The following is an 11,893-nucleotide window of genomic DNA, read 5'->3' as shown; positions in this document are numbered from 1 at the left end:
CCATTGAATATAAAGTGGAAAAGTGTGTGATATTTTTTCACATTGTAAACACAAGTTTCTTGCATTTTACTGGAATTATAAGTGATGTTCTGCCTGACAATGGTTTTCAAACTTTTATAAAAATACAAATTCAAGAAGTTTGCTCTCTCTTTATAGAACCACCTTTTGCTACTCAAATAGAATGCAATGTGTCCATGAACATCAATTTTCATGGCTTGTACAGAGAGCGAATGGCCCCTAATAAAGGGCCCCGGACTCCGTACTCCTAGAGTAACTGCACAGTATTTTTTATACTGTAAATTTGCCATTACAGAACTGTCTCTTATTCTTACTTTGTTTTTATATTCTTATCTTTGTGTATCTGCATGCTTTGATCTGCCTGTCACTTTGCTACTGATACACCTGAATTTCCTCACAATAAATCACAATAAAGGCTATTACTTTTTTGTTCTTCTTGTATTTAAATCAGGACTTGGACTGGGTCATTTTAAAACATGAATATGGTTTGATCTAAACTAAGCCTGGACTTTATTAAGAACTTAATCCTGATACTATAGCTAATAAACTGTGATGATGATATCAATTAGAATTTTCTTGACGTTTTTCAATCGTCAACATTGCACAGTGTTTCCACCACTCTCTGTGAGCTTTAGCATCTCAACCACTAAACATATACAGAACATCAGGTGTGGGGCTTGAGGGGCAGTTAGTCAATTAAACTGGACAAATTATATAATAAATATTGTCAATATGAAAAGCTTGTATGCCTGACACTTACAATATAATGTCTTAACAAATATCCCCTCTCACCATTTCTTTATGCTTGCAGTATTGCAAACATTGATACTTTGATGATGACTGTGATTGAAAATAATGTGCATCTCTAGTCTAGAAACCATCCCATAGTAGCTCTGGCTGGATGTTCAGTGTTGTCTTCCTGCTGGAAGGTGAACCTCTGCCCCACTGCCAAGTTTTTTCAACGTTTTCTTCCAGGGTTGCCCTGGATTTAACTCCATTAATCTTCCCATCCACTCTGACTAGCATCATTGCCCCCATTAAAGATGGAGTATTCAGGGTCACGTGAAGTGTTAGGTTTCTGGTTGGTCTCATTTGACCATGTATGCCGTGTCCCATACATGGCTTGTGCCAAACATTAAACTGGATTCCCCGTGGCTTTCCTCTTGCAACAGATTTGTGGAACATATAATTAATCACTGTCCTGTTGACAGTCCTGAGCTATGGACCTGTGCAGCTCCACCAAAGTTGAGGCTCTTGGCTGCTTCTCTGATTAATGCTCTCTGTGCCTGGCCAGACAGTTTAGGTGGTTGTTCCTGTCCTGGTAGGTTTGCAGTGTGTTAGAAGATGGATTGATCAGAGCTCTGTGAGATGTTCCAAGCTTGGGACATTGTTTTATAAGCTAACTCCACTTTAAACTTCTCCACAATGTTCTCCCTGACCTGTCTGCTGTGTTCCTTGGTCTCTATGAACCTGTTTGTTCACTGATGTTCTCTAATAAACCTCTGAGGCCAGAAACAGAGCAGCTGCATGTATATTTATATAACAATAAAGGGGGCTGAACATATATGCATGCCATACTTCACATTTTTATTGTTAAATATTTTAAAACCCATGTACCCTTTACTTTCAACCTCACAATGATGCACTATTGTGGTTGTTAATGTGACAAAATGTTCAAAAGGTCAATGGCTGTGAATATTTTTGCATGGAATCCATTTATGAAGGTGGATGAAAAAAAAGAATGGGTCAAAGACAGCTAAAGTACACATTTTTTAATAACATGGCACAATTTACATATCACAAGTTTAAATGAGGAACATGCTGAAGATTCAGTCGCTTCTTTTTTTCTCATTTTTGTACATGAGCTAGAAAGTTTTTTTTCCCCCTCTGTACACAGTAAACAGCAAAAGAGTTTCTCAGGTAACATTCTTTTTGCATTACGCATTGACTAACCACTATGGCTCTGGTGGACATTTTATTATTAGATTAAAAAACACTGCACAACATGATATCACAGAGTTTGAAGCGCACAACTAAACCTTCAGGAACTACTAAAATAGATCTCTGCAAGTTAGAAACAAACTGCCCATAACTGAGACTTGCTTTTTTGTCTTTTGTGTTTGTAGGTACGACAACTTAGGAAAGCTCTTTATCACACCGTCTGACCAACAGAACTCATTTCCAAAACATGTACTTTACACACCGTAAGTTGGGCAAATGTGCTGTCATGGTGTTGACTGGGATACATTCTCCCCAGAACCAGAATGAAAGAATTCGTCATTGTTTCAGCTGGGATTTTACATTTAATAAAATACTTTGAGATTCAATACGAGAATGTAGATTGTCACTACAATTTATCATATGATAGAATCACTCTTAAACATGATCATTTAGTTTAATCTGAAAATCCCAAACTCTGCTGACCAGTTAAAGCTTTTGTCTTGCATTATGGATTCTGGATGGTGGAGAGAATTTAGCCATGTTTCCCTCTGTTGGTGCACAGTCAGCAGTGCCAAGAAGGCCAGCTTTCAGAACAGGAGCCCAGACAATTGTTGCATAGTTGTATGTGGGATCTCTGGAACATGCTGAAAAGAAAACAATTGCAAAAAGCACATTCTGAATCAAAGCCTTAATACTCCTATATTTACATTTAGTCAAAGTAAAGCTTTCAAAACACTCTTTTGCATATTTGTACCATGATTTTCAATCCATACAGAGTGAGCACAGCGACTGTACACATTATCTACATGACTGTCAGTGCTAAAGTAGCTGTACATTCCAAAGTTTAGTCTTACTCCACATCACTTTGCAATACAGGATAAAGAATGCACACAAAACCATGGAGCAAACTAAAAAAAAGGTTCTTTTCATTTTAGTTTTATACAAAAACATCTGTAGACATTTCTCTGCCCACATAAATTATTCACAGCTATGTTACAGTCTTGCTTTGTCCAAAGCTAAGTGCTGGGTGTGAGTTTGGTGATGGTGAGGCACAGGGCTGAAGGGACGCAGACTCAGTTCATCGTGCCTCGATGTCTTTGTGAGTCGGTCTGTCCCTGATGTCTGTGGCCAGGGGAGTAGTCCGTCTGGGGGAACCGGGCCGAGCACCCAGGGTGGGGATGAGAGGGGGTGGAGCACTCAGTGATGCAGTGGGTGGTGTTTTGTTTAAGATGTTGTTCTGATGCGCTGCGGCAGCAGCTGCTGCTGCCGCTGCAGCTGAAGGGCTCACTCTGGAATAGTGCATGCCTGGCAGTCCTGGGGCCATAAGGCCAGGGGGTGGAAGGTGTCCGTCAAGGACAGGATGGTGCATTGCAGGGTGGAGGCGCCCATGCTCATAGTCCTCTCTGAGCATGTTGAGGCGGTCACGTTCCTCCAGCTGTGCGCGCTCCTGTTCCCTTCTCTGCTCCAGGGCCAGTGAATGGGCGTGGTCACGGTTAAAGTCATGAGGTTCGCGGTCCCTGTAGGAGCGCTCGGCCTCGTAGAGGCGCGGCACTGCCAGCCGGTGCAGAGGATCATTCCTCACCAGCAGGTCCCTGGCTAAAGGGTCCCTTCTGTGGATGTCCAGGCCCCTATAGGGATCCCTCATTGGGTCCCAGTGAAAAGCGGGATAGGGGAACCTTTCAACTCCTGGGAGGGGGCTCGCACCCATGAAGGGGGCCACAACACGAGTTCTCTCTAGATTGCTGATGCTGTTCATGGGGTGGACACCTGCCATGCCCATGGGAACAGGTACTGAAGAGGGTGGGTGCAGCGTTGGTGTGGAGGATGCCTGTGGAGGGGGCTCACTGATCCTCTCTGTTACTCCATCCTGCTCCTCCTTCCTCTCCTCCTTCACTTTGACCTCACTGTTCTTCTTCTGCTGCTCATATGGCAGCTCTGCCTTCTTCTCCAGGACCTCCCTGCCCAGGCCACCATTCGAACGCTCCAGACTGGTCTGCCGAACATAGGGCGATGTAGTTCCCCTGCTGGGCACTTTGTCCTCTGACACTCGGCCATCATGGATAACGGGTGTGTCTTTGTCACTGTGCTGGTTTTCTTTGAGCTTGTGATCATCTGAGTTGTCTTTCCAAGAGTCTTGGTGCTCCCTCTCCCTCTCTCTGTCTTTTGTCTTTGTTTCCTTGTCCCTCTGCGGGTCTCCAGAAGAAGGGGGCAAGTGGTTTCTGTGGTGCTCAAGGGGCCGACTGTGACCAAGGAGGTTGACTGGATGGACGGGGACTGGGGATGGGTGGCTCGGCTGACGCTTTTCTACCGAGTCCCTAGAAACACAAAGAAAGTTCTTCTCATCAGCATGTAGTTTTTAGCACAGTAACCCAGAATATTCACTATCCAAACTACAGCATTAAATCATCAAATATAAAAAAAACAAAAACCTAAAATTCCTGTAGCCCCATCTGTAGCAAAGCCAACCCTCCTCAGAACTGACCTTTGACCCACTGTTTTCTTTTCTCCAGTTTACTTTAAACAGCCTTGTGAGGCCTCTAAGAGCCGAATCTGAAGACATCAGTCATGAGAAAATGATTAGGAGAAAGTGACTGTTATGTCTGACCATTTAGAATGATTTTTATGCCTCAAGGAAAGATTTTGTGGTATAAATAGGTAGTGTTATCTACAGTCAATCATGGGTTAAAATTTTGGTCAGGTTTTTAAGTTTGTCTTGTTTTTCCTGTTGTATTGGGTAAGTATTGGTTGATTGGCAAGAAGTTTGATCTTTTACTTAATTCTTCTGTTAATTCTAAATAAATTCAAAATCCCGAGAACAAACGGGGGTCTCCCTGTGCTTCTTTGTAATGTGATAGAGATCAGTCAGTGCAAAGGAAGGATTTTTTCTTTGGACTGAATTTTGAGGAATTATGAGACTGATTTATGAATATTAATCCAGTTTAGAGTAGTTTAGCTCTGCTACAGCCTTTTCAAACTCTTGAAAGGCAAAGAAAGTGAAATTATTTGGACATTTCCGGTGCACCCACTTGTCTTTGTCGTCTTTACTGACTGAGTCCCGTTTATCCGAGTCCCGATCCCTCTCGTGCGAGCTGACTGAGGTGCTCCTCTCAGAGTCTCCAGGTTTTAACCAGGGGGGAGGTGTGGGGAATGAGGGTGGCGTGCGGTGCAGACGGTTCCACGGTTCTTGGTGGCTGCTGTTACTGCTGTTGTTTAAGTGCTGCTGTGCATTGGGGCCATCCTTATGGCCGAACACAGAGTTGGCCCCTGTTAGGGATTCAACACGTGGAAAAAAACAGCAGGACACAAGTTAAATGCGTATTTCAACAAGTCCCTCCTCTGTGTGTGTATCTGACACATTAGATTGTAGCTAACTGTATCTTAAGGCTGAAACTCACTGAGTGCTGGATTCCCGAGTCCCCCGAAGGCTGATGAACTGAGAGATCCCAGTCCTCCAAATGATGCTGGCCTATTAAAAGGCTCTATACGGGAGAGACACAACATGTTACTTCACATTTAATTAATACTGGAATGTTTCATTTCCTTTTGCCAACCAAAGGAAAGAGTCCTCTTACCTAAGTGTGATGCTGGGGTGAGGAAGTTTCCAGGATGAGGGGGTGGGTGGCCGAAGGGAGCAGCAGACGGGTGGGTAGGACCTGTGGAGGGAGAGAGAACCACAACCTCTAATGTTACCAAGTGAAAATGTTATATTGAAGATTGCAACTTTCATGCTCTCCTGTGTTATGGAGCTGATTCTTGTTATAAAACTGTAAGCAAACAATTACAGTGCTAAACCTTATTTTACTAACCTGCAGCAGAGAAGAGCGTAGCAGGACGTGCCAAGTCACTTGGGTGATGGATGGCACCAAACAGGCTGGGGCCTGGATGTCGACTCAGGAACTCAGGCTTGAGGCCGAAGTCTAGCTTGTGAGGGTCGACCTGCATCTGCTGCTGGAAGACGCCAGATCGACACAGAAACGCATATAAGATTGTTTTTTCACCAGTACAGAATGCTCGCCATGAACAAATGTCTGACGTAATTCTGCCTCAGAAATGTTAGACTTCAGGTAAATCGGTTGGTTTCTTGCCATGGATCTGGTTTTTAGGCATAGTCCAAATATAGGACTGAGGTTGCAGGCTTTCACAAGCCTGTGGAATAACTGGAATTCCCAACTGTGTCCAAGTTTTAACCATCAGACCCAAATCATGTTGTTCAGGACAACAAATGAATAAAGTTTCAATTTTTTTTTTATACATTGGGCACCAGTATCACTGTCCACTGTGAAGCCAGCTTTGTATCGTCATGTAATGATAGGGTACGGAGCAAGAAAGAAGACCCAACTCCACTGAGCCAGCTGTCAACCATGGGGGTGGTACCATCATGCTGAGGATCTGTTTTGCTGCTGCTACACAAAGTGTATGGGATAATGAAGAAGCAGGACTACCTCTACAGTCTTCAACTTCACCTCAAATCAACAGTTAGTTGGTTCAAACTTCCCAGTTAGGTGTTCCAACAGGGCAAAGATCCCAAACACACCCTTAAACTGAAATGTAATGTATACATTTAAACAAGACTATTGTGGACTATGCATAAAAGTCAAGTCCATGGCAGTTAATCCAACCAATAGAAACGAGCCCTATCATTTCTGATTAGGAGAGTGGGCAAATACCCAGACAGCATTATATGCCAAGACCTTGCATATGGATACAAAGAGTGGTGGAAGTTCAACTTGCTAAGGGACATTTATTGCTGTATACATATTTGAGCCGGCATGTAAGAATTTAACCCTGTTATATTGGAAAAAATCTACAATATACTCTTGCACCCAAGTCTTTGAAAATTCATGAAAGCTGTTTGTGGTGTTGCCAACCCTCCGAACATCATTAAAAAGGCCAAATCCCAGACAAAACACAGTGTGGCAGATTGCTGATCCTTCTCACCAAGCATTTATGTTGACTTTCATACTATAGCTATATTTGACTTTAGTTCATAAAGTAGTGGGAATTGACAACTAGTTTCTTAGTTATGTGGCTTTGAATCTATTGAGAGAGAAGTTAAATGAGCTCTCACCTTTACTTTCTGTTGGTGATGATATGTCTGCCAAGCAATGTGGACATGCATGGCACACCACTTCCCGGGTTTCTGTAAACATGAGACAAAGAGAGTCACTAACCCAACAACATGTACACAAACATAACATGCAGAACAACCAGCAGAAAACCGAGGATTTCAGAGAAACAAATGCTAATTTTAAATCTAATCTTTTCTGAATGTTTTAAAAAGCTAAGCCACTGGCAGGACAGTGCAGAAAAATAACTGGGCATTTCTGACTCATCTGTTGCTAATGAACCTTACAAGTAAAGTAATAAGAATAAATTCCCACACTAGATTTAAAAATTACTAGGAGATATGATGTAGAGTTGAACAATGTAGGGATAATTTGATCTGTAAATCTTTCTATTTGGTTTTTATTCACACTGACACAATCCTATATTTTACAACAGACAGCAAACAGTTTTATTTTTCTGATGATTGTTGAGTTGAAAAAATGTTTATATGAGAACAGATCATAGAACTACCTTTCTTAAAGATTCAACTTTGCTTGTAGAAGGACTATTTATAATATCCCGAAAAAAGAACGACAATAATTCAGCACATGCACGTTTTATACAGTGAATGATGTGAAACAAACTACAAAAAAAGGTGGGGAGATTTCCGTAGTTTAGACATAGACCTCCCTTCTTTGCCTCCTAAATACTTCTACTGCACCAGTCATTAAATACACAAAAATGAGCTTCATCAGAAAACCTTTTAAAAGTATAATGGCTGTTCACAACGAAGCAAGGATTGAGGTGACTCACCCTTAGAATGGGTCGAAATGGATCCGTTAACTACAGGCAAGAGAGAAAAAGATGCAAATTGGATCAAAATGACATCATTTAGTGCTGAAAACATCAAACTGACCAGTGAAAGACATCTACAATGGAGCACACTTTCTTACCCTGGGGTCCTTTTGTAAGAATGTGTGAGGGACTGCTCCACGTCTGGTGGACACATCCAGTGGGTTAGAGGTCTATGAAGCCAAAGACGTAGATTGAAAAAAAATTGGTTAGTTTTTGTTTGTTTCTGATTAGTGGTGGAATGTGACAAATTTATAAGAAACGCAGGTCAAACAAAAACAAAAAAACCCTGATGCTATCAAATGTTTGGAGAAGCATCAAAAAAATCATTTGGTGATCAGAATCTCAAAATTCTAACGTTTTTTAATTTGTGAACCCACCATATGTAATTGCTGATTGCGTTGACAATTTTTTGGGGTAGACCCTGTTACTGAGTGAAGAAAACTCAACTTTTGTCTATATCAGGTAGATGTTTAAAATTAAGTCAGAAGAGGTATAGAGGATTAAGAATCAATGCAAAAGGAAGCTATTTGATATGATATACAACAGACAAATAAATGGAAACCAAGACATTATGTGGTTCGTTCAGGCTACAAGAGATTGAGAGAAAGAGCGCAAGACTTTTGGCAGATAACATAAAGACTGGACGGAGTAAAGGAAATTGCCATGTTCAATCCATTGGAGCTACAGACCTCTGCCTATCATAAAACATGCTGGACTTGGACATGGTTGTATCCTTTTGGGACTCTCAGTAATGTTAGGTCAAAGCTTTACAAAAACTGAAGATCACATGTCAGCCATAAAATATTCATTGGCACATCTCTATAAATTTGAGTTATTGGAAAAACTGAAAACAGGAAACCATTAGGAAACAAACAAACAGAAAAACTTGAGACTGTGTGGTCCCACTGTAAGTATTGCGACATCTCATGTTGGGGTCTTACCTTGGGTTGGAAGGCACCCTGCAGGGAGCTGAAGGGACCAGTTGGGGGAATGACAGGTGGGAGACCAGACATGGCTGGAGGGTATGAGTGGAAGAGCTGGAAAATAAAATAAAAACCTGAGTATTAATAGAGGTCAACCAAGGTCAGGAGATGGGCTTTATGGGGTGATCCAGATAAAACAAACAGGTAACATTCATAAACATTCAGGAGTGCTGTGGTTAAAAAGTTTCAACATGATTGCCTACATGTTTCAGCAACTACTTACAAACAGTTCTATGCTTGTTTACGTTAGATTTATTAAAATGGGGAAAAACACCCCTTAGATGTGGAAATTAGAATGTTGTAATTCAAGCAAATCAAAGGCAAACCAAACAAGTGCCAAAGGCTGAAATATATTATCCCGTAGTGTTGGATATTTATTGAACTGCTAACTATACCTGCTCTGATCAAACACATCAGCCCAATAAAAGACTGTTTTACTGCCATGAACAGGCCTACATTCTTTAATCGTAAAAATGCAACAGAATTACTGAAACAACAGCTTTTGGATATGTTGCAAGATTTTCAAAGCAATCAGTTACATCAAGAGAAGTTTCAAAGTATTTACTAGTTTCAAAAACAGTGAAGAAATGAAGCTCTGATAAACAGTGTAACACAAAGTAGTTCAACATTGTGTTACATCCTAGCAGGAGGATGCCTGATATAATGCACAGCGTTCACAGATAGTAAATCTCATGAGCTACTTTCTACAAATGCAGCAGAACTTCACCAGTCATACCATTAGGCAGCGCTGAAGGATGAAAGGTTGCAGCTTGGATGTTTTACATTAGCTACTGGAAGGAAAGCAGTCACGGCATGGAACATACCACAAACACACACATACAGAGCAGCAACACCAACTTCAATGGGCAGCAGTGGCATGATGGGAAAGCAACAATTGCTACAGTGTGAGACAGTATGCAGTAGAGAAACTCACACTGTGTCTGTAGAAGGGATCGACTTTTGTTGGGTATTTGTCAAACTGTAGGAGAAATGAAAGAGAGCTAAGTCCAGAAATGTACATCAAAAACTACATTTGAGAACTAAGAACAAGCTATCAAAACAAGATCGAAGCGTGGAAATAGGGTTCGAGTTAAACTGCTCTCAAAGCCTGCCTGTTTTTATTCTCCGTTTGTGATCATGTGAAGACCTTGTAAACGAGTGTGGCTGGCTCTCATTTGGTTGCAGGCTCAGGGCGGACATTTCCAAAGCCGAGACTAAACACTGTGGCCATAAAAAGGCCTTTTATGGCCTCATTAGCTGTCAGAGGCTTCGCCATGATGCCTTTGAGGTATCTTTAGAGCCAAGCCCATGCTCTGTGGGCCACGCAGTTATGAATGCGTGAGTATTCATGCCAGGCACCCATTGCCTGTGGTCGTTCCTAACAGACAGCAGCAGTTCTAATGCAGCACATTTGCCAGTAATGAAAACCCCCAAACGGGACCAAATGATGTCATTAAATTCAGAATGAATTAAGAGTATTATGTTCTAAAAGCTGGCTCTGAACTTAACATGCTTTGGGCAACTTATTTCCAATTAAAAAAAAATAACAGCATTCAAAGCCTGGAGTTTTAGAGTATACCAGAGAAAACAGTAAAAAGATTTGCTGTGAGAATAAAGGAACTGCTGTAGTGAGCACACATGATCATAGAAAAAAGCGGCATGAAACCCACAGTTCCCCACAGCCTGCTGCTGGCACAGCATGTCCAGATCAGGTAAAATCTTAACCCTCACAACCACAAAACAAACCCTCCCTCAGTAACAATGATCCTTAAAACACAGACATGAAAACCTTTCAAGTCAACACAGGTGTGTTCTACTTATCCTCACATTTCTGGTTGGGGTACGCACCATGGGTGGTGCTGGGGTGGGCATGATGGCGTGGGGGAAGGGCGTGAACGTGTGCTGGTGCGTGTGCTGGTGGGTGTGTTGGTGCTGATGCTGATGTTGGTGCTGGTGGAACTCTGTTCGCAAGTAGGGTGGAGGACCCAGCGAGGCGCCGCGGTCTGCGCTCTGAGAGGCCAGGAATCGGGTGTTGAGCTCCTGACGTAGAAGGTCTTGTTCTGGAAAGGTGGAATAAAGAAGAGAAGAATAGCAATAGCTTTGTTTATCAAGTGACTTTAAGGAAGCATTTTCTAAGAATTAACAGACACACACTTGGCTTAACATTTGAATATTAACATTGTTCAGAGGTGCAAAGTTTGGAATTTTTTTCCTGCTGTCTGCTAAGAGTCTCTCTAGCACCTTGATGGCACCACAAACATGTATTAGCATGTTGTACGAAACACAAATTTCTTTCTTCTTATGTCTCTGCTTTCTCTGCTTTTTTAAAACGCCTCAATGCTAATAATAATAGCTAACTTTGAAACATTTCCCCTAGGTAACAACATCCACACCGAAGATTGTTGTTTTTACTGTGGCCTGTTATGTGAGCGGAATAAGTTAATAACTGGGGTGTCAGCATTTTGGTTGACATTAAAGCCACCTGCTGGCTTAACATATGTGTTGCAGTAATATTGGATGGAATCCAACAGACATTGTAGATGCAGAATAATGTTGGAAAAATATTAATTTTACAAATATGTGGAGTAATGTAGCTGGGGCCTAATATTACATTGTATGTTGTTTTCTTTTGATTTAGGGATCTGTTAAATTATTCTTCGCAAAATTACAGCATTTGTCTGCATCCATTCTGCAGACATTTTACCAACATTAGACTAGATGCAAGAACTTCATGTCAATAAGGCAGCCATGAAGCCATGACAAAGGGATACTAAAGAAGGAAAGAAACAGGAAATGAATAGGATTATCAGCATGTCATGTTGAATTTAAGGAAAGCTCAAGATGACTAGATTTGTCTGACTGCTGGACCTGTCAAACGCTGTGATTCGATACACTACAACCCCTCTGAGGCAGCAGCATCTGTTGTTCTAATAACCTTTACGCAGCCTGTGAAGACAGAATGGATTACCAAGTAATCAGTGGCTTTTCTCCTAAATTCAATGACATTCCACAGTGAATTGCTACGATATTTAAATTTTTTTTATATTTAG

The 11,893-nt window shown here is 41.5% G+C and overlaps 1 protein-coding gene across 14 annotated transcripts in view; it reads right to left on the bottom strand.

Moving 5' to 3' along the window:
• Window positions 1–1,775: 1,775 nt before the first annotated feature.
• The window catches only part of auts2a (activator of transcription and developmental regulator AUTS2 a), a 440,983-nt gene continuing 430,865 nt past the window's right edge, over window positions 1,776–11,893 (bottom strand). For 6 of the 14 annotated variants that reach the window (XM_047378589.1, XM_047378588.1, XM_047378590.1 and 3 more), the window contains 11 exons: window positions 10,671–10,903; window positions 9,778–9,822; window positions 8,802–8,897; window positions 7,959–8,030; window positions 7,819–7,848; window positions 7,028–7,099; window positions 5,766–5,907; window positions 5,532–5,612; window positions 5,355–5,438; window positions 4,986–5,235; window positions 1,776–4,274 (listed from right to left, as the gene is read on the bottom strand). In XM_047378589.1, the coding sequence (XP_047234545.1) occupies window positions 3,038–4,274; window positions 4,986–5,235; window positions 5,355–5,438; window positions 5,532–5,612; window positions 5,766–5,907; window positions 7,028–7,099; window positions 7,819–7,848; window positions 7,959–8,030; window positions 8,802–8,897; window positions 9,778–9,822; window positions 10,671–10,903 (2,342 nt within the window). In that variant the 3' untranslated portion in view covers window positions 1,776–3,037. The remainder of the gene's footprint in view (window positions 4,275–4,985; window positions 5,236–5,354; window positions 5,439–5,531; window positions 5,613–5,765; window positions 5,908–7,027; window positions 7,100–7,818; window positions 7,849–7,958; window positions 8,031–8,801; window positions 8,898–9,777; window positions 9,823–10,670; window positions 10,904–11,893) is intronic. The other 8 variants (XM_047378592.1, XM_047378593.1, XM_047378594.1 and 5 more) reach the window with 6 other exon arrangements.

This window comes from Girardinichthys multiradiatus, chromosome 11 (assembly GCF_021462225.1).
Source record: "Girardinichthys multiradiatus isolate DD_20200921_A chromosome 11, DD_fGirMul_XY1, whole genome shotgun sequence".
NCBI classification, from domain to species: Eukaryota; Metazoa; Chordata; class Actinopteri; order Cyprinodontiformes; family Goodeidae; genus Girardinichthys; species Girardinichthys multiradiatus.
The sequence above is the reverse complement of the archived record's forward strand: the minus strand, read 5'-3'. Positions and strand labels throughout refer to the sequence as shown.